Genomic DNA, 27741 nt, shown 5'->3' on the forward strand with positions numbered 1-27741 from the left:
TTGACTTGTTATATTCCCACAGGCTCAACCTATTCTTCCCCTTGTATTTCAGGTCTCACTTAGGCTGTACTGCTCCTCTCTCAACTTCCATATTCAACTCTCAAGTCCTCATTATTTTATTGCCTAAATTTAGCACACGTGGATCCACTTCTTTTTATCCCTATAAACAACACTCTTGTGTAGACTCTATCTCTTTTTTTGAGTGCTGTGCTGTCTAATCCTGCTTCCAGTATAGTGTCACTTTCCCCAGATGCGTTTTCATCATGTAGCCAGAACGAGAATTCTCTCTCTGACGTGCAGATTTGACTATGGAGCTCTCTCTTTAGAATCTCTCAGTGGTTTCCTAACATCTGCAGACTGAAGTTTAACTTCTTAACAGGGCTCGCAAGGTCCTGCCTGACTTGACCTACACCTGCCTTATTAGCTTCATCTCTCAGTCCGGGCGCACCACGGATTTGCTCATAACACTCCACACTTGCACTGCTGCTTCCCACAGCGTGTCCTTATTCATGGTGTTCCCTCAGCTGCAGCAGCCTGCTCATCTCTCTGCATCAAGTTAGCTCTTGTTCATCTTTCAAGACTCAGGTGCAGCACCTTATTCTCCTGAAATCCTTCTCCAAAATCCAATTTGAAGTAATTAATCCTCTTTTATGCCCCACTGCATCCTATGCAAACCTCTATATATTGAAATTTTGACAGTTTTGTTTGTGTCTCTATTTCGCTAAGCTGTAAAGTTTTTGAGAAAAAGACTATTTTGTATTCAGCTTAGTACCCTCAATATAAAGCTGAATGCCCTCCATTTGGTAAATGATTAAAAATGCTCATTAAATTGTCTTTGAGTTAAATTAATACATTTAATAGTTTTACATAAGATTTCATTTCCTTTGGCTGGGAGTCTTGAATAATTGTGTAAATTATTGAAAAAAACCTTGGAAGAATTCTTAATTTAGATACTCTGTGTCACTTATACATTGAAAACAGGTTTTAAGAGCAAGTATTGTTTTAAAAAAAAATAGTCCTAAAGAATATACATCAAAATTTCAGCTTAGTTTTTTAAGATATTGGCTAAAAGTTTCTGGGAACTGGTTGCACTGCCAGAATTATAGAATGTTGCTATCACATGTAAAACATGTAGTATAAATTTATTTTAATTATTAGAAATGTGAATACTTTTATGTGTAAATTATTGTTCATAATTCTCATCAGAGTAAATAACTCACAGCCACTGAGGCCCCCTCTAGTTTGGAAATTTTAGGAATCCCTTGCTCCCAAAGAAACCTCAGAATAAAAAATGTTTTAACTTGATCATAGCTGCCAGATCAGACCATTGCTTGGTCGTGTTGGTTGTCTATAGTTGCAAAGACCGGACCCATCATTTGACCACCTGTATCACTCTTGAAGAAAGCCCAAATGCTTTGTGTTAGCATGATCTCTTGGTCATTTTACCAAATTTCCTCACAGTCTAAGGATCTTGAAAGTAAAGAGGCCACATGGTCTAATTTCTCTGAAGAAACAGTTATGTTAAAAACATAACCATACACAACACCTTAACTGTTTCCTCTCTCTGCCAAATACTTTATCCGAAATGGATCCACTAGATGTGAGGAGGGGTATGCACATTACAAGTCTTTTTAAAGACATCATTGTGATAGTCTATTTTGGTGCTTCTGTCCGAGATGGAGTAATATACTTCTTTCTAATCAAATGGGTTTGCTCTGCTGACCTTCCATCCATTTGGTGAGTTTTGGCACCAAATTGCTGAGCAGCTGGATCTCTAATTTAAGAAACCTATAATTCACATCTTCCTGGAAATGAGGAAGCATTTTGTGTTTAGAATGAAGAGGATTAATGCGACACTCAAGAATTTTTTTTAGAGAGACTTACATATCCCTCCTGAAATAAGAACGCCAAGAAGAAGGAAGTAAGTCAGCAGGTTCAGGGGTAAAACTGATTTTGTATCTTGAGAATGCCTGCAATATTGATGTAATTTTTTTCCTTCATTAATTCACTCATTCGAGAAATATTAGTTGAACATCTTGTTATGTGCCAGTCACACTGCTTAATGTCTCATCAACTTGTAGCGTGATGGAGGGGACAGCTAAAGAGTGATTTACTTATGTAGCCATGAATTTTCCAAAAAGAGAAGTCTAGAAGCTATGGGAGACCATCGTGAGGGAATTGACCCAATTGGGGTGTAAGGCTAATGCTCCCTAAGAAGTGGCATTTAGGCTGAGAACTGGGGGATGGAAAAGAGAGAACCAGGGGAAGGAGTGCAGGGTGGGGTAGGTCAAGGTGTTCCAGGCAGAGATTATAGAGCACACAGTTCCCTCTAGGGTGAGCTGTCCTGGTCACGCTGAGCTTTGACACTCCCTCTAGTCTCCAATGACCCTTCCCTGGATGTCACCATGCTTTTTCCTTCTCTGTTTCAGATCTGACCTTTCTGAGCTCATCAGTCAGGACATCTTGCTTCTTTTTCTAGGCCAGTGTAAGAGTTTACTGAAGAGTGAAGGGAAAAAGTGGTAAATGACAAATTCAGCTAGAAGTGATGAAATACTACAGTGAAGGACGAACCGTCTCCTTAAAAATAGAAACTTAGGGGCTGGCTGGGTGGCGTAATGGTTAAGTTCATGCGCTCTGCTTCTGTGTCCTGGAGTTCGCAGGTTTGGATCCTGGGCCCAGACCTACACACTGCTCATCAAGCCATGCTGTGGTGGCATCTTATATACAAAATAGAGGAAGACTGGCACAGATGTTAGCTCAGGGCTAATCTTCCTCACGCACAAAAAAAGAAACTTAGCTTCAATGTGCTCTTTAACATTTCCCTCTGCTTAGAAGCAGCTCCCAATGTAGGAGTCCAGTCAATGCCTAAATTAATATATATCATTAAATTCCTAGAAGAGGAAAAAATTTTAAGTTTATAGAGAGTTCCCCCCATTTCTTTATAATCTCTGATCATTGGGTGAGATTTTAGATTTTTAATATTAATAATTTCATTTCACCTGTGAAATAAGGAATGTAACTCTGTCAATGAAGTCAAATTTCCTTTTTCATAAAGAATATAAAGACATGCAATAATAATGGGTGAATTCCACAAACAAAATATTGAGCAAAAGGTGCCAGGTTCAATAGATACCTACCGTATGATTCTATTTACTACATAGAGTTTCAAAACAGGCAAGAGCGGTGCTGTCTGGAAGTTCACACATTCTTGGTAGGGGTTATCCTTGGTGGTGGTGAGAGTGTTGCCTAGAAAGGGGCACATGGGCACTTTTGGGGTGCTAGTGATGTACCCTATACATCCCATAAGTATTCTTATCATATGTGCACGTTTAGGTATACATAGTGTAAGTCAATAAAAAGTTTTAAAAAAAGATATCCACTTACAGTGACTCTTTTATACAAAGGAAGAAAGCGTTTGGCATTGTAAACGTGATTCTGGCAATATCTACAGAGCCATTAAGAACTGGGTCTTTACAATGATCCAGCTTAATAGAGACAAATCAAGTCTCAAAGAAAATTACATTGAACTAGATTATTTTAGTTTAACTTCAGATCTGATGATGCTAAATATACAATTGTTCAAACTAATCAAAGAGTTTTAAAAATTGTATCTCAAAGTGTGCCAGAGTAGAGGGTTTGAGAACACATTTCTAGGTTGTATTTCATTTCATGCGTGATGCGTTTCCAACATGCCCTTTTATTTCTCTAGAAGACAGCTAAAAAAAAACTGTATGGTGCTGTATACACCCAGCCTACACACAGTGAATTTATATATACCGAAATATAGATTTTATGGTAAACAAAGAATATTTTTCTGAGTTGACATCATTTCAATAGGCGTATGAGTTTGATGACTAGCTTCCCATTTTCTGTGAGAGCAAATCAATGGGATGGAGTATATGATTACAGATATATGTTCTGGTTTTACTTCCACAAGTGCAAAGAAGGGAAATGTATCATTGCACGCTGCATTGATGTTGTGAAATGTCGTAATTCTGTGCACCTCCCCTGTTTTTAAAGATACGTTATGCTTTTCAGATGTATCATTCCACAGCTTTGCTGCTGTGACCCTGGCCTTCCTGCTGGTTGAAGGATAGCTGAAGGTTTAAAAAACAAAAAAAGGAAAACCCAGTCATAATGTTCTAACAAAGCTACTGTAGGCTACTGACTCTGGAGTCTTGGTAGCTAGTGCCCCAGCTTCTGATGAAATGCACAGTTCTGGAAGAAAGGGAGTGGGGAATGGAACACTGGTTGTCTCTGCTCTCATTCACGAGTGATGCTGGGCCTCTCATACTGCTATTTATATCTGAAGTGTGCCTTGTAGAGCTGCTCAATAACTCATAAGCTGGAAGGTACAAGTGAGTATCTAAAGCAAACTTAGGCAATTAAAGTTAACATGCCTGAGAGCAGAATACTTGTCAGGCTGAGAAACAGGCAACTGAGTGGTGAGAACCTCCTGGAACATTGCTGAGTTCTCTGGAGAACTGAAAGAGCACCCAGCCCAACCAACAGAATAGGAGTGCACCTTATGTAAACAAGTGAAGTGGCTTGGAGAACATTCTCCAACTGCATGCAAGTGCCTATCTGGATATCCAGGGAAGTCATTCTCTGTTCATATTACAGGAGTGGTGCCCTGCAGGGCTGCATCAGGTAGTAAACAGACGAGGTAAATGGAAGATAAGTCATCTTGAGCAGAAATGATTGTCTAGTTGCAAAAACGAAAAACCCAAACAAACCAAGCAAAAACCCCAGGATTATGTTTATGTTAATATTTTGTACATTTAATAAGAAATATTTATATTTCTATATATCTTATTGTCATTGCAATCACTTTAGGTTCCACAGCAGCCTAATTTTTCATTCCCCTCTGCAACTCGCCTTTGCACACGTTCAGCCTCCCTCTGAAATCGATGGACCACATGAGCCACAAATGATTAGGGACGGGAAATTAAATCTATGAACAAGCAGATCTAATGAAATGCTTCACAGCAAGGCAAAGGTGGGTTAAGAATTACCGTAGGCTAAACAAACCTGCAATTGTTAGGTACAAAAGAGAGAGAAAAGTATGCTAGCTCTATGGAGATATAGCAAGTATATGATCTTCATGACACAGTCATCAGTCCGTAATATGTATAGCATTTTACATTTCTATATATATATAAAAACCCATACTATTCACACAGATACAAATATACACACACACGCACCTTAGACATTTGATACTTGCAGTTTGTAAATCATACGTCTTATATTTACATATCCAATAACCTCAAATGTTATCTATAAGATACTGCCTAACATCTTTTTGTTATCTGTCTGTAAAATTGGAACACAGGAAACTTCTTGACAATTGGTTTCAAGACTAGTCTTGTGAGTTTACAGAGCACATGGCCATCCTCACATTGTCATTTCCAAAAATTTGGAAAGAGATCCTTGCTCAAAAATATGTCTCTTGTTTGCCTCCTGATGCTTTAACAGGGGCCGCAGATTTCCATTCCACAGTTGAGCCTGGTACCAAGTAGAAAGAGTCGATAGATCAGGCCAACAATGCAAATACCATTGAAGGATGACATTACCCAAATTTCGACTGAGATGCAAGGACAAGTTTTCATCAAATGCAGTGTACTGGGTACTCAAAATTGGGTGGAAGAGAGGGAATTCCACTAGTCAGTGAACTGACCATAGAGAATAAGGGCTGATGGCACCAGGACAAGTAAGTGATTCCTTCACAAGATGGAGGTGACACATCTTTGCTTTTCTAATTTGCTCTAAGCTCTTGGTTTTGTGCCAGGCACATATCTACTGATTTAGATGGATTTCCTTATTAGCAAAATGGGGCAGTTACATGGTCTGAGCTACATCAGTAGAAACTTCACTTTATAAATTGCAAAAGGGCATTGACTACCTCCTTCGTTCTTTATCTAGTCTATTCCTCTTTTAAAACTCACAAGTTTCGTCTCCCAGGAAGCCTTCCAACAGGCCCAAGATGATGCGCTGGCCTTTCGCAAATATTCCCAGTGTACCTGTTCATACCTAGAGCACAGCACTTCCCTCTCTGTTATGGTGGACTTGTCTTGTTTTTTGCCCATCAGACTGTAAGCTCCTTGAGAGCAGGAAAAAAGTAATGCCTCATTTAGTTTTAACCACAGTGCCTAGTTTCCTACCTGGAACCTTGTTTATTGAATAATTGAATAAACTCTTTAATTAATATGACAGACGAAAGGAATAGACTGGATTTCAGTGATTGGGTTTTATTAACACAATGTATGTTAAAAAGTCAAATATATTTTTCTGAATTGAAAAAGTACTTTATAGTATTTTCCTGAGCTCCTGATCTATAACATTTACTTCATGAGCTTGCAGTCGAGGAATCTCATCACAGAGTCTGGATGAACTTTGTTGTGATAACTGAAAATGCCCTAGAGAGTGGTGACTTCTGAAATGGCTACTAGGTTATGAGAAAAGTAGGAGGTTGAGGGCGACCTTTGCCTAGTAGCTAAAGAAACTGTGTGTGTGGATACCTTTCCCTTGAGATGGTAGCTACTAGAAGCCAGTGACAGACTTTTCAACAAGATTAAAGAGATGCTATTAATTGCTATCGATCATGGGTCAACAAATTAAATTGCATCTGCAGCTGCATCTCTGAAAGGTCTAAATGAGAAATGCAGTTAATGGGTCTGGCTGACCCATTGTGATTAATTAAAAAGGGAATGAAACCAAAAAACAAACAATGGCAAAGAAAAATGTAAGGGGAGCAGGGTGGGCATCCTTGGAAATCTCAAATTGAAAGGCTCTCCCAGGACTGATATTTGCCATTTAATCCTATATGGCTGGGGGAAAAAAAAAACAGAGAAGGCCACAGCTGGCTAAATATAGTCATGCGTCACTTAATGACATTAAATCATTAGGCGATTTCATTGTTGTGTGAATATCATATTGTGTACTTACACAAACCTAGATGGTACAGCCTACTACACACCTAGGCTATTTGGTACTAATCTTATGGGACCACTGTTGTATATGTGGTCTGTCGCTGACTGAAACGTTGTTATGCAGAACATTACTATAATCCCTTTTTTGAATTTCCAGAAGCTGATGAACAACAATATGAAAATGAAACAGACATTTTATGTTTGAAGGGACGTGAGCAGAGAGAGGTGTTGGAAATTTATAAGCAGTTTCTATCACAATATGCAAATAAATTTTGCTTCACTGTGGGTGAGATTAACATTTGCCACCAATCAGTGAAGAATTCTGTTATTCTTGCCGTTTCAATCTTTGACTTCCATTTCAGGAATACTATAAAAAAATGTATGACCAGTGGAGAACTTTGGTTATTCAAATGACAATTATTCAAACTAAGATGAATAGAATAGAATTGGCAAACAGAAACAGAGTGGGCTGCCCTGGAGATAAGCCTATCTGACATTGATCTTAAATATCTGATGTTATCAGCATCTTTGGCATAAAGTCTAAAATGAGATTATGTACCGCCTCCAAGGAAAGTATGGGTTCCACATTTTTGGTGGTTGTTATTAGCATCAATATCCTTCTAATCCCCTGAACTAGAAACGTGGTCTATTTGAATTCTTGAATCTCCATTTGATCTTCCATGAAGTCATATTGCCCCATCTGGTCCGTTCAAGTCTTACCACTACAGGATCAGATCCTCATTATTCTTTCCAGGACTCTTGTAATTGCCTCTCATTAGTGTCCTCACCTCTCTATCCCCAGACCCCAGTCTACCCTTCACTCTGCTATCAGAATTGTTATTCCAAGACACAAATATGGCCATATCACCCTCTTTTTTAACATTAGTTAATCTACAGTATCAATAAAAACCAAGTCGTCATCTTCTAGGGCCAAACAGTGGGATATTCTTCCTGGACACATTCCTCACTGTGTCCCCCCATCTCCAACCTCACACTCACATCACACCTGCCTGCTTGTCACACTCCAAATATACTATTCATTTTTTTCTGTGCTACAGTATCATCCCCTAAATACCTGCCCAACTTGTACCCAAGCTACAAGGTCTAAGTCCAGAATTATCTTATCCATGAGGTCTCTCTTATAATATCACTAGTCCTAAGGATAGCTAACATATAATAGGCTCTTCTTATGTGCCAGGCTCTATTCTAAGCTATATTACGGGTAGTAGTCTGTTTAATAATTATAACCCCCTGATATGAAAGCTGATTTTGCCTTTTACTAATTGTGTGAGCCCGAGAAAATCACAAAATCTCTCTGAATCTCAGTGTTCCAGTCTGCAAAATGGCAATGCCAGTTCATAATAATGGTGGTTATAGGGACGACTGAACTAGTGAATACAAATCATCGTCTCATGCAAAGTAGCCAATACAGAAGGAGCTCAAGAAATAGCAGCTGAACTTTATCTCCAAATTCCTTGCAACCCCATGTACCTCGCATAACTATTTATCTGGAGGGTTTTAAAACTCAAACTTACTTCTAAAAGTACAGCTTTTAAAAAATGCCCCTACTCAAAGCTAGATAGTAATGCAAGTACTGGGATTAATTAAATTGGTGTTTGAGCTTCAAAGAACTACAAGTTTAAGATTTTCAAAAGTTAAAAAAGAAAGCCATTATTTGACCCCTCTCACCCATTTCTCTCCCCCCTACCCTTTAAAACGAAAAAAATAATAGGGGCCGACCTGGTGGCATAGTGGTTAAGTTCGTGCTTTCTGCTTTGGTGGCCCGGGGTTCACCAGTTTGAATCCTGGCTGTGGATCTCTCACCGCTCATCAGGCCATGCTGTGGTGGCGTCCCACAGAGAGCAACTAGAAGGGTGTGCAACTACGACATACAACTATCTATTGGGGCTTTGGGGAGAAAAAGGGAAAAGAAGGGGAAAGATTGGCAACAGATGTTAGCTCAGGGCCAATCTTCCTCAAAAGAAGAAAAAAGAATAATTTGGGGAAGTGAGAGGTGATAATACACGAAATAAGTCTAGCCATGAGTTAATTGTTGAAACTGAGTGATTTTAAATTGGGTTCATTATAGTCTTCTTAAAAAAAAAGGAACTGCACGGTTTACACCTGTATGTAGAATTTGGTTTACACCAGGAGTTGCCCAAGCTATTCATGGAGAGAGAGCTCTCCACAATACAAAACAAGCTCTGTATATCTTAGTTTAGGGCTCCCTGATAAGACCGAATCAATTATTTTTGACAAAAAAAGACTATTAAAACTAAACTAGCAATTAAGGAAAGTTGTGGCAACACTATTTTTTTTTTTAAGATTTCACAAAACACGCAGATGGCTTAAGAAGCTAGATCTGGAGACACCCACAGGTGATTTTCTGGGAGGTTGTTTTCTCTAAAAAGTAGACGCTGTCATTCTCTGGAATTTTTTAAATCAAAATTGTAAATTAGTTTCTATTAACTCTAGCTTCCCTTCTTTTCCTCGCTACTATAATGGTAATCAAAAATCAAAAAATCAAAACCATTTCTAACTTTTCTATCTTCTACCATCACTCTCTGATTCTTTAATCCATAATACATTTATTTGTTTTCCTGCCATAAAAAAAAAGCCATCAAATCATTACCATAACTGAGAATATTTGGAATATAAAACAAATTATGAATCCTTAAAATTAAATGAAAGAAATTTCTTTAATTCGGTTCATTTAACTCTTATTCTGTGAAAGGCACTATGGCGCGAGCTATGTCTTGTTCATCAAAAGAAAAATATGCCTTTTAGATGTGCAAGATGGAGCAGGGAGAATCAGGTGTTCACAGCAGACAGTACAGTTTGAGGCTCACTGATAAGACTGTTACCTCAATTTGAGATATAAATTCCTTACAGATGTGGTAAGAAAGTATTAGGTGAGGTTGCTGGCTCAGAGAGAGCATTTGTCTTTCAAAATTGTAACCACAGGCCCTCCAGGACCAGTTCAACGGAACCCATCTTATTGACAGAGTAATTAAGAGTGGTCTTTGAGGAACAGAGACCTCTTGTCTGGTTCAGACCAGTTGAGACCACCAATGCATCAACTGGGCCTGCGCAAATGCTTGATAAGTGACCTTTTTGAGGTCAAGGAGCTAAAATCTCCACCTTCAGATCATGGTAACGCTGCCATTTTGTGAACACTTGTCCTATGAAGAGCCATGAAACTTGACTACGCTTGCGCAGATCATCAATTACCTCACTTCTCCTTACCTCCAATCATCTATCTCCACACTTCAGACCACCCTGCCCTTCATCCCATAAATCGTGCCCCAAGCCCTGGATCGGGGAGACAGATCTGAGAACCTATGCCCTTGTCTCCTTGCAGATCGATCTAGCCATAATGCTGATTTCTTTTCCCAAAAGCTGATGCCATAATAATCGGCTTTTTTAATGCACATTGGGCAAGAGAACCCCAATTTTGTGCCGTAGCAAAATCATGAAGGTACCTTTCTTTAAAGGAGTAATATTCCTAACATGAACCTTAAATATCAACAAACACAGGACTCTGTCACAGTTCATAGTTTTCTCTCCCGTGCTTTGAAGTTCCCTCCCATGAAACTTGAATCAGAAATGTCCTGTAAACAGTCCTTTGCAAGGGACATAGGGAGCAGAGAATTGGACTCTTGGGAAATTGAAAAACAAGAGAGTCTAATCTTGTTTTAAGAAAATGTTGGTGGAGTGGAGATGTGTATACATATATGTGCAGACTCCATGCTGACGTTTTCTTAGTGGTTGGCTTTCCTCTTTCTTCCTCCAGCAATGCAGAATATGATGGCCATTTATAAAATATCGTTCAGTTTTACTCTGTGTAGGCAGTATGTTTGTCTCAAGGAGAAGAAAAATAAGTTTGTTCTTACTCCGTAAGGAAAGCTTATGCACATATAAAAGACAGCATCCTCTGGGTGCTGATCGTCAGCAACAGTTCTTGCTCTGGGGCTCTGTTGCCCCTAGGAGGTCAATTGGTAGAAAGCCTCTTGTCTGCTGCTTGTCCTACTCAGCGTCTAGAAGGGAGTTTAACATGAGCTTCAAAAGAGTGATTTTCCCAGCACAAACCCCCCAATAACAACAAACCCAGGACTCTGTCAGAGTTCATATCTCTCAGTTGGCAGGTTCAAATCCCTACTGGACTTCAGAGGCATTACAACCAAATACGGTGCAATGGATGGTTTAGATCATGAGAACACCCCCCCCACCGCCTTCAAATTTCAGAAAATCTAAGAAATTTGAATATAGAGTGTATATGAGATGATTTTAAGGAGTTATTACTAATTTTGTTAGGTTTTGGTAATATAACATATAACATGATTTTGTAAGAAACTATCCCTTCTTTTCGAAGAGATGATTACTTCAAGATGTAGGGCTGAAATGACTTGATGCTTGATATTAGCTTTAAAATACTTAAGGGAAAAGAAGACTAGATGAAACATTATGCAAAACCTTGATTCTGCATAAAAAAACTGTTGATTCTGGGCAATAGATAAATGGAGGTTCCTTATACTATTTTCTCGATTTTTGCTTATGTTTGAAAATTTTTCTAATAGAAAACTCCTGCTTTGCCATTTACTAACCTATGACCTTGGACAAATCACTTAACTTCTTTTTATTCTGATTTCATGAACAGCAAAGCAGTGATAATAAGAGTCCCTCTCTCGTAGGTGTCCTGTGTGGGTTGAACAAGATGTTATGCATTCAGTGCGTAGCACAGGGCCTGCCACAGAGCAAGCGCTCAATAATTATAAATTATTATTAGTATTGTGCATGGATATGGGGCCAGGAAAATATTTTTCCTATCACTTACACTCTCACTGCTGGTTTATTTGAGCTTCCTCTCTGATCCCCAAGTCAGCCTTCCCTTATATTATGAAAAATGAAAATGTACACAGGCAAATGCTAAAGCTAATGCTTAATTCTAATTGCATATAGCTCTAGTGACACATGTACTTTCAGATGATAGAAGTCACTGAGAATTAGTCACTAAGTAATGAGGACAGAGAGAAGAAAGAAAATTAGGAAGGAAAATATACCACAAACAACGTTTGCTGGTTAACACACTTTATATTTAACAAAATAATTTTTTAATAATATATTCTTTTACACATCAAATATTGTTGCTAGAATCCCGTTTTTACAGTTTAGTGTTTAGTTTGTTTTTTGTTTTTCTCACTAGTTTTCAGGCACACCATTTTTCAAAGATTTTAGAAACTGAATCGTTTTTAACAGGCGTCAACTGACAAACAGGATGTTGATCCCTTATTTAAACATAGCTGTAGTTAAAGCCGAGAACCAAAGGCGGAGGAGGAACAGGAGGACAGAGGGGACAGTGTGGCTGCCAACAAAGCCTTCAAAAGAACAAAAAAGCAACAACAGATGAGACCAGAACTCTGTTGTTCAGAGTTTGGAAAGAATTTCTCAATGACCTGGGTAGAAGGAAGGTGTAAAATGTTTATCGGTTGATGAGAAATTCTGTCACAGTATAAGTTCATCTTTCCCTAAAGGGGGAAAAATGTCAGCGCTACAAAGTCTTAAAGGAAACAGCTTGTGGTGAAACTCTGAGAGAAAAAAAAAATCCAACAACAACAATAAAAAAAAAATCCCTCTCTCTGGCTGGTAACAGAGGCCACTGAGCAGCCTTCATTCCGCAAACTCTCTGAAGAGAGTTTCTTGATGGATATTATACTCCCCTCTAGTAAATTCTTGCTGTGACTATCACTGTGCCAAGACTTTGATGCAAAATTTCTGTACCCTGGCTTCCCAGTTGCACTCTCTTTCTGTTTTCTAAAAAGGGCATAGTAACTCCTTAATAATAGATAGAGTACTATGCTGCATGGCTCTGTTAATGATATTTTCTGGGTTTCGAACCTTACTCCTGTCATTTATTATTATTATTATTTCTTTCTGAGAGTGTGGATTTTTGAAGCTGGCAACAGGCAACCTCAGGGCAGAGAAAGCTCTATAATACATCTCTGTCTAGACACAAGCTGAAGTGTGGAATGCCTTTACTTTGGAGTGTGGGAATAAATCATGCAGAATTGTTCATGAATGATTCATGACTGTCTATATGATGTATCCGTGGTGGCAATGAAAGGCACCAACCTTGCTGCAAATTGGTGTTCTAAGGGAAGGCGGCTTGATGTTCTTCCCCAGATGGCTCCAGCATGGCTGTTTGTATCATAACACAAGCACAGTGTGCGTGAGAAGTGTCAGGTCCAACTCATCAACACATTGATTTTGGAAAAGACAACTCTTTCTTGATGACAGAAGGTGCTTCCAGGAAGGAGAGGCTGACAATTTTAAATGAAAACCCAGTTGATGAGACTAAAGAAATACGTGTCCTGAGGGTGGACCTGTGGCATGGAAGCATCTCTCCCTTTGGAAGAGACTGATCCCACCCTCTTGGGGCTTCTGATTGTGCATGTCCCAAATGGTTCAGAGGGTCACCAAAGCCACAGGCTCAGCCAGAGCTTGCCTGGTATGTCCCCTTAGCAGAAACCACTTTACACTGATTTTTCTAAACCATTGGTTCTCAAGCAGGTGAAATTTTGCCCCCTTCTCCACTCCTTGGGGACATTTGGCAATGTCTGGAGACATTCTGTTGTTACAGCTAGGGTGTTGCTATTGGCATTTAATGGATAGAGGCCAAGGATGCTGCTAAACACCCTAAAGATGCTCAGGACAGCCCCCAACAAAAATTAATTGGCCCAAAAAGTCAATAGCACTAAGGTTGAGAAACCTTGTTCTAGAATGTGGCACTCCACAGGAGCTATGGCAGAGCCCAGGTTGGGGTAGGAGCAGAAAGGAGAGAACATCGATAATGAAGACAACCTTCAAGTTTCCTCAAGGACCCTATAGATCTACACCAGGGTTTTCACAATAGGAGAGTGGAATAAGCAACTAACTATGCCATGTGGTTTCAGAATTGCTAAATTTGCACTTGAATCGAGGTGGCATCAGATACCCTGTGTATTTTATTTTTTCTGTTACTCTACTAGCAGCATTACTAGGGCAACCTTGAGACTCTTCAAAGGTTCAGTTTAATTGTTCAGTATCTAATATATACATTTTAAAAAATGTTCAACAAATGGAATCGTATTGTGCAAGACTCACTCTACCCTAATCTTGAGTTGAAATCAGCACTTGAGGTGGAAAGAGTGTCCTGAATCTGTGTTTTAGACGTAGGGCTGAGCGGTCATTACTATAACATGGCAAACACAGTCCCGAGCCATAAAAACTGCCTGTGTCTACTGCTGGCTTCCAGCCAAATGTGAACTCAAAAGCCAGAAGTGTTCAGAAGGATTCAGATTCACAGTGGGGCTACTCACTCTGGTTCTGGTATTTATAGTGCCAAGTGACAGAGTGGGTTTAGAGCATGTTTAGTTACAAGTTGAACTTAAATTCAGCATCATGAGAAAGTCTGGTGATTAATGCTACAATTTTGAATACTTGTCACCATTTGGATTCTCTAGTCAAGCTTATGATGTTCTTCTTGTATTGGTTTTTGATTGGCAGTTTCAAGGTTTTGGGTATGAAATTTGTGGTTTGTAAGAATCCAATTGTGAGCCCCCACATCATACACCAAGCACCAGTTCCCCACCCTGCCCAGCAGTGGGTCCATCTGTGTGCACCTCTCTTTTCTGACCCTACAGGGCAGGATTCACTCAACGGAAGTGACTGGTTAGATGCTTTTGCGTCTTCCTGGTCAGGAAGGGTCCTCTCCCCTGACATTCCTTTACAAAAGCTTGTTTTACACAACTCAAAACCTTACTGTGTGGTCAAATCTGGCCCCTTAGACTCTAAAGATGAAAAAAAAAAAATTGCTACAAGAGAAAAATGCCATATACGACGTATAGAAGAGTAAAAACAGAGTAAGTCGGTAGACGGTGAGCTGGCAGGCCAGAGGTGTCACCAGAGAAGGAGCCTGTCCAAGGCTATTTCTTTCTTTTTGTTCCACAAATCCAGTCATCAAGTCACCATCAAGCATGGATAATTACAAAAGCGGTTTTGATAGCTATATAATCTCTATATTTTATATAGCAAGAGAGAAAGAAATTTCCTCTTAGTAAAATATTCACTTTTGTCAACCCCAAAAGGTTTGCTGGTGACCCTGTTGTAGCTGGCAGGAGTTTGTTTGTTTGTTTTGTTTTGTTTTAAACATGTGCACTGTAGAAGCCATAGCATCCTTTCCTCATCGGTTGGGAATTTGTTCTACACAGTCTGCTTGCCTTGGCATTCGCGCTTTGAACACTGAGCAGGCTTCCACCAATCCCCGTTGTGACAGTGACAGATGTTACATTCATCCACTTTCACTTCAATGCCAGCCGGAATTATGGTAGTTCCTGCAAAGCAGTTTGGACCTGGAACACACACACATACATTGATCAGTTGATTAAATCTGAGAGGCTCTCTTTCTCCCTTCCCACCCCACCCCTCCAAAAAATCCAACCCCCGAGGTCAGACTACTCATACTGGTTTATTATCAAGGAATTTTCTAGCCATCTCCACAAATGCAAACTTTCAACCTTACTATCTTTTGCACACAGGTCATATTCTCCATGTGCATCATGCATTTTTTTTTTTTAAAAAGATCCAATGCTCAAAAAATCTTATTGCCTGTTACTGAGTGTTGCAATTTTCTGAAGTAAGGTTCTATGGAATAAACTCTGTTTGCTTTATCCTGGGGGGTGTAAAGGCTGCTGAAGTGTCCCCTGAAACTCGAGTGAGGGTCTAGTATGATCTGCCTCAGACGATGTTCGCTGTGGCCTGTCCTCTTGCTTCCTGTGGTGGGTATGAGGCAGTGAACTCACTCACTCCCGTTTCGGCAGCACCCTAAGCCCAGTTCCTGGAATCCGGAGCTTGTTTCTTGATGACAATGAATAATTCATGACCAGATGATTTATTCATGTCCCAAACAAGCTTTGTTAGAGGTTCATTTGATTTTTATAAATGGAGTTCCTTTAATCTGCTGGCTATCTATTTTTTTTCAAGAATGACCCAAATGGTTGGCTTTTGAAGTCAGTAGGAATTTTATTTTACTATTTCAGATTCAGAAAAGCCTTCCTGAAAATGTCACTTGCTCATCATAGATGGATGTTCTTAAAATTCACCAATCTCAGTTTTTTACTTCTTGTCTTTCCTTTCCATTTATTTATTTTCTTTCTCCTTTTTTTTCTTTTAACGCTCCCAGTGTAGAAATGCCCGTGTTCAGTGTTGGTGATATAATTTCTCAAATTCAAATGGAATTGCAGAAATAGAAGTACAATGATGTACACCTGAAATTTTTACAATATCATAAACCAATGTTACTGCAATAAACAAAAAATTAAAAAAAAAAATGGAATAAAAATTGCTTCCCATGGTGCATTATAGCGGGGTGGTACAAACTGCCGTTTCTTTGAAATGATTTGCTATGTGTCTGAAGCACATATTTGGATAAGAGAAGGAGCATTGAGCTGTATCTACTAGTGATTTATTAATCCAGCATTACTGGCCACCTGCCATAACCACTATGAACCAACATGGCAACACAGATCGATATCAGTGCCCTACTTTCACTTTCTCACCACTTGATAAAAATTTACAAGACTATCTTTACCACCAAATAAATGAAATCAGGGGCGATTTGTGGTTCCACTTCATGATTGGAATCTTGCTCTTACAACAACAGTGACTATTGAGTTACAATGTCTGTTTATCAACGCGAGACTATTTAACATGCATGGCTTTAATTGCCCATTATTTCAGAGCTCCCACACCTCAATTGTGCACACACTTACCAATGGTGTTTGTGAACCCATGCCTTTCCGTGGACAAACACGTGGGGCATGTGCTTGGGCATGGAGAGCCAGCAAGAGGAGGAGGGATGTAGTGGGTCAAGGCTGACAGTTAAACAGCTAGCCAACTGTCTGCTTTTGCCCAGGGGGGCATTTCTTATGATGCCATGGTTGTAAGTCCCTGAAGACCCTAATTGCTGATTATTTAAGGATCACTATATCAATTCCATAAGTCTTAGGAGTTAGTTATTGTTTGATAGATTGCACTGTCTTTGGGACTACGTGTCCCTGGGAAAATTCCACACCAAATCATGAATTTGTTCTGTTACCAGAACTGAGGGAGTCCTCAGAGAACTTGGCAAGGAGGCTTTTTTAGAATGTTGCTGGTTCTCCCATGGCTGTTGTTGACAGACCTCTTTCAGCCCAGCCAGTTGCAGGTGCCCGAGCCAAACTAGCTTCAGAGATCAACCTAGATGACCACTATCTTCTGTTTTCCTGGAGCCACTCCAGAGGAGGTAGTGGTTTCTCTCTCCATCTCCCCACTTCTAACCAACTCTTTTCATTCTAATTGTGTACTTTTAACTTTTCCAGATGGGGAAAGAAGAAAATATATTTTTTCTAAACTGTGGTTCTAAAGCAAAGAAGTCCCTGAAACAGGCAGAATATTAGCCAGTATGAGTTTTTCCAGTTTGTTGAGAGGATTTGGAAATTTTCCAGAAGAATCTTAACTCTGTGCGTGTGTGTGTGTGTGTGTGTGTGTGTAGAGGCATGCTGCTTGCTCACAGGGGGCAGGTTCATCTCTATGGCACAATAAGAGAAAAAGGCAGGGAGAGATCTTGATGAAAAGAGGTTTCTGACAAGTCATCATGCATGTCTTGAAGAGAGATTTTACTTGGGCTCTGGTTTTCATATCTGCCCCTTTCTGCATATGTCAGTGCCATATGATCAGAATGTATTTGATCAGCCTCAGTACATCTTTCTTAAGAGTCATTTAGAATTGGCTGCACTCTCAGCTCAGGAAATATTAATTTATATTGATTGACAGAATGCGAAGAAAGACGCACTTTGCCGGGATTGACTAGTCAAAGGCCCCGCCTATAAATAACGTAGCAACCTCTCAACCGTCTACTTGGCAGCCAGAGGTATTTTACAGAATCGAAAACTCCTCTTTGATCTCATTAGCCGTGATTTTATTAGCACCCTTCTGAGAACTTCAGGTGTAACTAAAGCAAACCTCAAGTTTGCAGTTAATAGTCTTATCTGCTTAAAAGTAATTTAGATATTTGTCAAGCAGAATGGTTGGCACTATTTAGAAACCGTTCTGGTTTGGGCCCTTCCTCTTTAGTAGTGGTGACAGTAAATGGTAATTTGCTTTGAGCACGTGAGTGTCCTACATGAGTTCCTTATATAAGAAGTATATCCTTCTGTCTATTCTATTTTTTTAATTTGAGAACTGCTTTCCTTTTGTCTTGGTTTATGTGAAAGAATAAGTTGCTTAGAAGAGTGAACTCAGCAGCAAAAGCAACATGTTTTAATGCAGAAGACTTGGAGAGACTCCAGAGGGAAGCAGTGAAAATGATTAAACTGAAGGCTGGCAAATAGGACCTCTGAGAAGAGGTTAAAGGGATTGGAATTATTTAATCTAAAAAGAGAGGACAGAGGAATAACTCAATGACTCTCAGGGAATAAAGTCTTATTATGTGAACAATGGTGACCGACAGTTCGTTCTTTCTTCTGACGCCTAGAATAAGAGGAAATGGAGATACATTGATTCTCAAGGAATTCGAAACATGCACACGCACACATACACACACAGGTGATTTGCTCAGAGAACTGAGACTTGAGTGTGGCAGTTACCAACAGTGTGGTGAGATCTTCTCTCTTAGAAATCTATAGGAACGTAGGAGGTCTCCTCTGTCAAATAGATTAAGGTCATCAGCTCCTTGAAAACAGGAATGAAATATCTGTCATTTATTATGGTCCAGGCCTAATACTGTGTCTGGCAAATATTAAAAAATCAGTGTATGTTTGTTTAACTGAATGAAACAGTATGAACTAGCTAGTTATGTATTGGAAGTAAAATTATTTTCTGGTCTTATGTATATATCAGGCCTACCCCTAGTAATATAGGTATAGAAATATTTGTTAATTAATGTTAACACATAGTAATAATTTCTTGAGCACTTACTTCATGCAGGGAATTTGTCCCATTTAATCTTTCCAATAAACCGTATAAGGTGCACATTCTCATGCTCAGGATACTGAGCCTCAGAGATAGAAAATAACTTTTTCCTGAGGTCACTTATCCAGGGAGTGGCATCAATGGGATATAAACTCAAATCTCTCTGACCTATAAGATGCTTTTAAGTGCCCAGGGAAGGAGGCAGATGTCTAGGAATGCATTGTTGGGTTCCTTTGCCCAGATCCTGAGCTTCTGATCCGAATTTAGAAGTCCAGTTTGCTTTAGTATTGAGGATGCAGACTGAGATAACAGATTGGATGGCTAAAAAGAAATGAGACTGTTTTTCTACAGATCTTTATCAGATTTACTGGTTTTATATTGTGTATCCATATAGTCTCCAGAAATCATAATTTATCTAAAAACTAAAAGAAATTTCCCGTGGAGTAGATGCTTGGGCAATGAGGCTTCAGCTTTCCTTTGAGCAACAGTGAAGTTCTCACTGGTCTTGGAAGTAGACTGATGAAGAAGCAGAGTGAAGGTGGGCTATGACTCAGGAGACCTGGCTCAAGTTGTGGTTCTATGATTGACAATGTATGTGAATCTTAGGCAAGCACTCTGTAACCCAAATACAAACAGAGGCCCATATAGTCTAGTCTCAGAAAGGATTATTATTTTTGAAAACACAATAAAATTGGAAATGCAGTTGAAATCTTTACTGGGAGTTGGAGCAAGGAGAGAAGAAGGAAAAGCAGGCTAGGAATTCTCATACATGAAAGAATTTCTCCATGAAACACATAAATTAATCTATCTATTATTCTGTACTTCTCTGAGCACTTATTTTGCACACCTACACATAAAAACAAGTTTGTAAACATTTTTTTCTGCAATAGAACTCATTCCAAAGAAATCTTATAAGGAAGACCAATATATGAAATATATAAGAGCAGAACTTCTCTGTTGAGGTGGCTGTGGGGAGACTGCAGCTCTGTCTTTTCAGCCATTCTTTTTCCCACCTTCCCACCTCAACCTCACAGAGGTAGCCCATGAGGCATCTGCATAGAATATCTAGTGATCAGAGAAAAAGCATTTGGAATGATCTCCTCCAGCTTCAATAATCTAAGAAACCAGGAGGAAATAGAAGAGATTCTGTCCTATTTGTGCTTGTAAGAACTGAGCAGATTTGCTCAGCCACTAAAGTTTTCTTTTTGGTAAGCTCTGAAATTTCCCTCATAAAATGGTGTGTAGAAATTATATGAAAAAGGAAGTCTAGAGCTACCCTGCTCACACCTTCTGCAGATCCATGCTTGCTTACGATGTTAAACATCATGTCGGTTACATGAAGAAACAGATACATAACCTGAAATAAGTGCTCTGAAGGAGAGGATCACAGGGCTGTGGAAGGTTGTAACAGAGAACATGACCTAGGCTGTGGGTCTGTGGAAAGATTAGAGGGGTGTGTTTGTGTATGTAGGGAGAGGGAGAATATGATCCATTGAGGAAGTTGACAAATCTAATGGAGTTATAGTGGTGAGTGTAGTAAGAAGTGGCTAGGAAAAAAGTTCTAGTGGCTATGGGGAAACAGGGTGTGCTAGAGGCAGTGGCTCATATTGGCTTGCGAGAGCCAATTGTTAAATATTCAGGAGTTTTGTAACCACACTGACGTTATTTTGGTAACTTGAAAGTGGCCATGATGGGAGTATTCATGCCACCAAAATCAGAAAATCGACAAATCAGGATTTTAACCACCCTTCCCTCCACCTGAGGGCCAGTTGTTAAACATTTATGAGAGCCAGTTGTTAAACATTTGTGTCACTAGGTTAGGGCTCAAGATTCTGGCCTTGTTGGCCATGTTACAGATTTTGCTCTTTATTCCAAAAGCAAAAGGAAGCCATTGAAGTATTTTAAATTGGTGTGTGTGTGTGTGTGTGTGTGTGTGTGTGTTTGTAATAATGAAGTAAAGACATTGATTCATAAACTGCAGCAGAGTCACTATATGTTTGGTCCACAGAGCATCTACAGTTGGATTAGACATGATTTGTCTTGATAGATGCAGGACCTTTGAGATTGCAGACAAAGACTAGAACTCTCACAGGCTCTGGCACTGTGTGATGGTAAAAGCACATACCTTTCTCCTTTGCTTTGAGGCATTCAAAGCATCTGCTAAGATGCTGTGGTGATATTAAATTAGTGTCAGCAATTACCACATTGGCTTGAATTAATTGATCAGATGATCTCTTATAAAAAGTAAGGTCCTAAGGGAAAACAAGTCCCAGGAAATATGTAATTTGTTCTGAGGGAAGAAGAAGGAGAAGAGCTGGAGTGGGGAGCTAATCTCTAGAAGGACAGCTTAGTTGGGGTCCCTTTGGGGACCAGGATCATGTCAATCTGATGGAGATACTGGTCTGTTTGGGGAAGAGGAGGATTCTATCAGTCAGTCACCGAAACCAATCCTGGATAAAAGGTACTAATTAAAGGAAGTTGTATCTAGAGAATATCCAGAATAGCCAAGAGAACGAAGCTTGGGGGGGGGGGTGGTAACTCAATAAGGAGCAAGGGCCAAAATCATGCCACAGATCTGCCCCAGTGAAGGCACACCTTGGGTGCAGATATAGCAGCTTTCATCATCATTATCACGAACCCAGGACCCTGGATGCAGCTGCTAGAACCATCAGCACAGCTGCCTCTCTTACCAGTCTTGCCAGAATGGAGACAATGTGGTCCTATGCTTCTTGAAATTACTAGCTTAGAATTCAAAGTCTGCAGCAGGTAAGCCTGGGGACTGAGGCTCGTCAAGCGTCTGCACCCTCGCTGCAAGGGATGCTGGAACATGAACATCTGACCTTTGTAGCTTCTCTAGGGAGAGATAGACTTTCTTCAAACATGGAGGATAACCCAATCACAGGAAGGAGGCAATTGTTCATTTCTGATGCTAAGATGGATGGAGAGAGGGATCAATGAGGGCAAACTTCTTCTGCTTCAAATTTTTTTCTGGTACTAACTGCCAGTATGCTTGTCTAGCAATCAGGTAACAAAATAAATATTCAGAGCAAGACTGCTCTAAGCATGAGTAATATAGCTGCTAATAAGACAGAGTTTCTGCCTTCGTGGAGTTGACATTCTAGTGGGGTGAATCAGAGAAAAAGCACAAAAACAAATAAACAAAGCCATTTCAAGTCATTCCGTGCTACGAAGAAAATAAACAAGACAATGGAGTCGAGGGCCTAGACCCAAAGTGGGAAAATTCTTTATAGTTCACAGACCATATTCGTATATGTTTTCTTATTTCATATTCCCCATCATGCTGTGAGGTGGTTATCATGAATCCTGTAGCACAAGTGAGGAAAGTAAAGCTTAGAGGGGAAGAGACTTGATAAAGTGCAGAGAACTAAACAACACGAGGGCTGCAGTTCCAACCCTCGTATCTGACCCCCGGGTGACTGCTTTCCCTGAGGAAAGTCTTTCTTTGTGCCTGCTGTTATTCACTCTGCATGTTGGTCATAGTCGCACGTTCTCCAGTCTCCAACTCCTCAGCTTTCTCTGGCAGGAGGCTCGGATGAAATCTACATCCAGCTGACAACACTGAATGCAATGAACACTTTTTGAATTCTGTTTAAGCATTTTCATGCATGACCTTATTTCCCCCTCACATGAGCTCCTATTTTCTTTGTTTTATAGTTGGGACGGTGAGACACAGAAATTTCAAGGGACTTCCCCAAAGTCACCCAGCCAGTGTGACTGAACTGCTTTTCCATGCTCCATCCCAGAGTCAATCTTTCTGTGAGCAGGAGCTACTTCTCATTTCCTCCAAGTTTTAATAGCACCGGGGATGGTGTGCGATGTATTAGTGGGAAAAGGCTAGGATATTTACGTTCTTGTTTCTTAAGAGTGTGTGTGTGTGTGTGTGTGTGTGTGTGTGTGTGTAGATAAAGGGGTGAAGAGGCAGATGGATGAATGGAAAGGGGAGGTCTAGCTACAAAAATCCCCGCAGTGGGCCCCTCCAACAGCGTTATTCAACCTCTTCTCCATAACCACAAAGCAGGAATTGCTCCCAATAGGCAGACATAGCCGAGAAGGCAGTGTGGTTGTAGCCATCATCTCGGAAGGCAGCCAGGTTGGCACTGAGATCTCTTAGTAGGAGATGGCTTGTTCTTGTTGTTTGTTGATCCAGATGCTCTTTACAGTCAAGCCTTCTCCTTCACAGAGACTAGCAAAGCTGGGCCAGTCATGACTACTTTATGGACGCTTCTGGATTATAAATCGGCATGCTGTCCCTGAAAATCCTCCTTCTGACAACAACTTCATAATGCTTAATAGCCCCCTTTTGAGTACTGCAATTTCTGGCCTTGATTTGAAAATTTATTATTGACGCTCGGTGTCTTTTAGAAATTGGTTGTAAATGATCTTCCTGCTGCATAAATGAGGCAGATTTCTATTGTGTGAGGCCATAAACATCCTACATTTATTCGGCAGAGCATCTAAATCATTGTTTCAGCATATAGTAGGCTTGTGGGCCTCAGTCTGTGGTTGAGTTGGATTGGTTATGTTCTTCCTCTTAACTGATTTTAATGCTCTACGTCATGAAGTCTGATAGAAGTTAGTGTGCTATGGAAAAGCAAATAAGCTTTCTGATCAGGTGTGCTTATTTCTAACTATTAAAATCTTGGAGAAAATGTTTCTAGAAAAACAATAATTAGAGCTGATTGCAGTTAAAATTGAGCTAAGTGACAGAAACCTCCCAAGTAACCTGTTCCGGTGGCCTTATTAGGCCTGGGCAGAGAGCAGTGACGAGATTCCAATTGCTGAAGAAGCTTCCAGAATGGAGAATAGAAAGCCTCTCTCCACCTGCTCTTAGTCACTCAGCTCTACGTTACTTTCCAACCATTTTATTTAACCTAAGAACAAAGAGCTTCCTTCGATTAAGGTGGCAAGATTCAGGAAGGATTGTTTTCTCTGAGGCTGCCCTAAAGGTGCCTGTTAATCATTTTATTTGAAAATTCAATATTGCTGAACTCCCACACAAATTTCAGCGTGAGAGCTCCGGAGAGTTTTCTGGCCCTTAAGTATGTAAGATTTATAGCCTGGTGCTCCAATTAAGTAAAATGCAATGGCTGGGGTAGAGAAAGGAAGGACGCGGTCAAGCTACACAATAGAGGTAAAGGTTGGCTGCTCTTTTTCTAATTTCAGGCAAATCAGCAGGCTGTGAGATCTGGCATATTTCATGTTCTGCATTAGCTGGCCGTACATGTCCAGTCTTACCTTCAGAAGGATGTTTGTGGTCAGAAAACGGCTCACCATTGTGTAAAACACTTTATCTGCTTAGTTTTTGCTCTGAATGATGAAAGAATATCAGCCAAATTTTCCAAGCTTGAAACAAGAGTACCTCCCCTTGTTAGAGCTTTTAATGGTTTTTAAACCACTTTCCTATTTCTCCTCAGCAATCCTAAAGGCAGGTAGAGCTGGTGTTACTGTACCCATCTCACACACAGTTGGGGGCACTGAGGTTCAAAGGCAGAGGAGGCAAGGTGATTTGCTGCTTACTTATGTACAAGATGAGGTGATTTACTTCTAGGTGAGGGCATTAGGACTCCTGAGTCATACTGTCCACATTTCAATACTGCTTCCACCATTCACTGGAGAAATGATCTCAATGTCCTCAGCCATAAAGTGGGAATAATACTAAAATAGCGAGTGCCTACCTAATGGAGGTCTTGAAGGAGTAAATGAATTAATATATATAAAGTACTTAGAACAGTGCCTCTCTCACACTAACACTCATTAAATGTTAGTTGTTGCTATGTTTCATTCTGATTATTATTATTACCTGAATTACAATCTACGCTCCTTTGGGTAGGTTATGGATTCCAGGTCCTTTGATTTCTAGTCGAATTTTTCTTTTTTTAATTTTAAAACATCAGTGAAGAAATGAATCTTGTTAATGTCAACTCATATTTTTTGCAAAGTGAGTGGGCATACAACAGCAAAACCATTTCTCTGTGGATTTTCCCAGGCTTGTTCACTATTCACCATGAAGATGGACAGATGAAGAGAATTCCAGAATGGAGAGATCATTGCTGGGGAGGGGTAAGAGAGAAGATCTACTGGTCTGAACCAGTTGTTGACTGAGGAAGGGTTCATTAGGAAAATGATTTAAAATGGTTTGCTTGGACTGCTAATGATAACTGCTTTCATTTGTTGGAAACAAAAGGCACAGGTATGGTAGGAGAGAATCTAAGTCAAAGATTAACAAGAGATTGCAAGCTAAACAAAAAAGAAAATAGGCAATGATATACAACTATATATCTAAATATCTATTATCTATCTAGAGTTTTTTGTAGCATTTTTCTTAGTGCTTAAAAAAAGCAGAAAAAAGTGTGAATGCCCATCAATAATAGAGATATTGAATAAATTATGGTGCCCCACTCCATGAACTCTTCTAGAGCCATTAAAAAGAATGAATGACAACCTCCAGCTGACTTGCAGAGATTTTTGTGTGATATTGTTGAAAAAAAAGGAATTATGCAGAGAAATGGGTATAACATCCTATTTCAGTAAAACAAACATAGACAAACAAACTTCTGTGTAAATGTTTGCATAGGATTATACAAGGATGGAGGAAAAATAAGGAAGCACAAATACTACGTTGTTAACATGGAATATGTTTCTGGAAGAAGGGATAGCTGTTAGGGGAGGAGATGAGCAGGATGAGTAGCAGGAGAAAAACAAGTGCATCATGACGTGTTTATATTTGGTTCTAGGTATAAAACTAAGGAGAGAAAATGCTTATACTGGCATGCATTTTAAAATCAATATGTACATTTAATGACATGATGGTTCCTTTTTTTTCCTTAAAATCTGGTATTAAACTCATAATGCATCTAATAATCAGGCCCATCTTAGAACCGAGGAAATGTAGGGAAAGTCACAGTGAGGGGCAGACTGAGCAGAGCCCTAGGACTCCAGTTTCCTCGGATCTAAAGTTCCAGGGCTGTGCTGTGCATTACAGCAGCCACTAGCCATGTGTGGCTATGGAGCACTTGAAATGTGGCTAGTCCAAAATGAGAGGTGCTGTAAGTGTAAACAATACACATCAGATGTCAAAGGCTTGATATGTCTTTGAATATAAGAAAAAGAAGAACCTAAAATCACTCATTGATATTTTTTATATTGATTGCATGTTGGATGAAAATATTTTGAATATATTGAGTGAAATGAAATATACTATTAAAATTAATTTCATCTCTTTCTTTTTTTAATGTGCTAATTTAGAAAATTTGATTTTAGGAAATTTATTTAAATTTAAAATTAAATTTAGAAAATTTAAAATTATCTGTGTGGCCTGCATGATATTTCTATTGAACAGTACCAGCCTAAAGGAATTACAAAAGGCTATAGAGGTGTTAGTTGTGGCCGAGAAGAAAGTAATTTTTACATAATTTGGTAGGAAGGAATGCTGGGTGTTGTGGGAAAGGGCGTATCTTTAGAACGAGGTTCTCAAAGTGTGGGCCCTTCATCAACATCATCAGCATCACTGGGAACATCCTTGAAATGCAAATTCTCCAGCCCAGTCGACACCTACTGAATCAGAAACTCTTCCTATGGGGCCCAGCAATCTGTTCGTTAACATTCCAGGTGATTCTGATGCTGAATGATTGGTAGCGTAGTTAGTCTGAGTTTTGGAAGATGCCTCAAAATAGATTGAGTTTATCCAAAAGGCAATGAATTCAACATGTTACAAGAATATAGGCTTCTAGCAATGGGTCATTCCTGGGGAGAAATTCTGAGCAAGAAAATGGTGGTTAAATGGTTCAATTACCTTCAAGTTTCGGCATCAGCCTCTGAGCTGTCATTATTGTGTTTCTTTGATAAGTGTGATTTTTACCCACCTGACAGCTCGAGAATCAAAAAGTCGTGTGTGAAACTTGGTATTTGGAACCATTTTGGATGCTTTAATGACCTCACTTTCCCAAAAACAAGTTGGTTATCACTGCAAAGAAAATAGTATATATTTATCTTTGGGAGAGAAACGGTTAGAAAAGACGGTATTACTCAGTTTTCATCTAACTTCTATCCAAAAAATAAAATTTCTTTAAGCAACAAACTTTCTACTTCTGACAGCTAACTTAGTATCATCTTGGAAAATGTTTACTTCATTGATGAGAAATTGCAGACCTATTTTCATCTCCTTAAAATAATGTGCTTGAGTGAACACACTAGAATGGAAGTCACATCTTTCCTGGGGGAGAGGGGCATGGGACATGGGGTATGCTTGTCAACTAAGTGGGCATCACCACACACACACACACACACACACACATACACTACACACACACTACACACACAACACGTTTCATAACGGAGATGAAACAGAAAACTTTCCATTTTTATTTTCCATGTTGAAAGACACAAACTGCCTCACACCTGAAAAAAAGATAATTAGCAGGTTATTTCATTATTGGATCATAAAGGCCAAAGATGCCCTATTGACATTTCTGGGATTTTCATAGTAATTATTAGATATGCCATGGGTAAATTAAGTAACAAAGTGACATTTTCTTTAATGTCCATCTAAGAATGCCTGTAAATTGCTAATAACTATGACAGAAGTGATGACAAGATTAGTAAAAATAAATAATCTACACCTATATAATGAGGCTAGACTAGAAATATTTCTAGTCTAGAAGTATAATTTCTAGACCAGACCAACATATTTCCTTCCTGTATGGATATGGCAAAAGTAGATATTGAATATAGATAACAATAGGATAAAATTTATGAAAAATAAAACAGAGTACACACAATAAGGAGATTTAATCTAGTCTAGAAG

The 27741-nt window shown here is 39.5% G+C and overlaps 1 protein-coding gene across 1 annotated transcript in view; it reads right to left on the minus strand.

Annotated features, from left to right (window-relative positions):
• Positions 1-14990: 14990 nt before the first annotated feature.
• The window catches only part of VWC2L (von Willebrand factor C domain containing 2 like), a 156115-nt gene continuing 143364 nt past the window's right edge, over positions 14991-27741 (minus strand). Inside the window, 1 exon segment of the mRNA XM_087424535.1 lies at positions 14991-15319. Coding sequence (XP_087280661.1) covers positions 15171-15319 — 149 coding nt within the window. The 3' untranslated portion in view covers positions 14991-15170.

Source organism: Ceratotherium simum, chromosome 37 (genome assembly GCF_057802395.1).
Source record: "Ceratotherium simum simum isolate JZ-2026a chromosome 37, ASM5780239v1, whole genome shotgun sequence".
Classification (NCBI taxonomy): domain Eukaryota; kingdom Metazoa; phylum Chordata; class Mammalia; order Perissodactyla; family Rhinocerotidae; genus Ceratotherium; species Ceratotherium simum.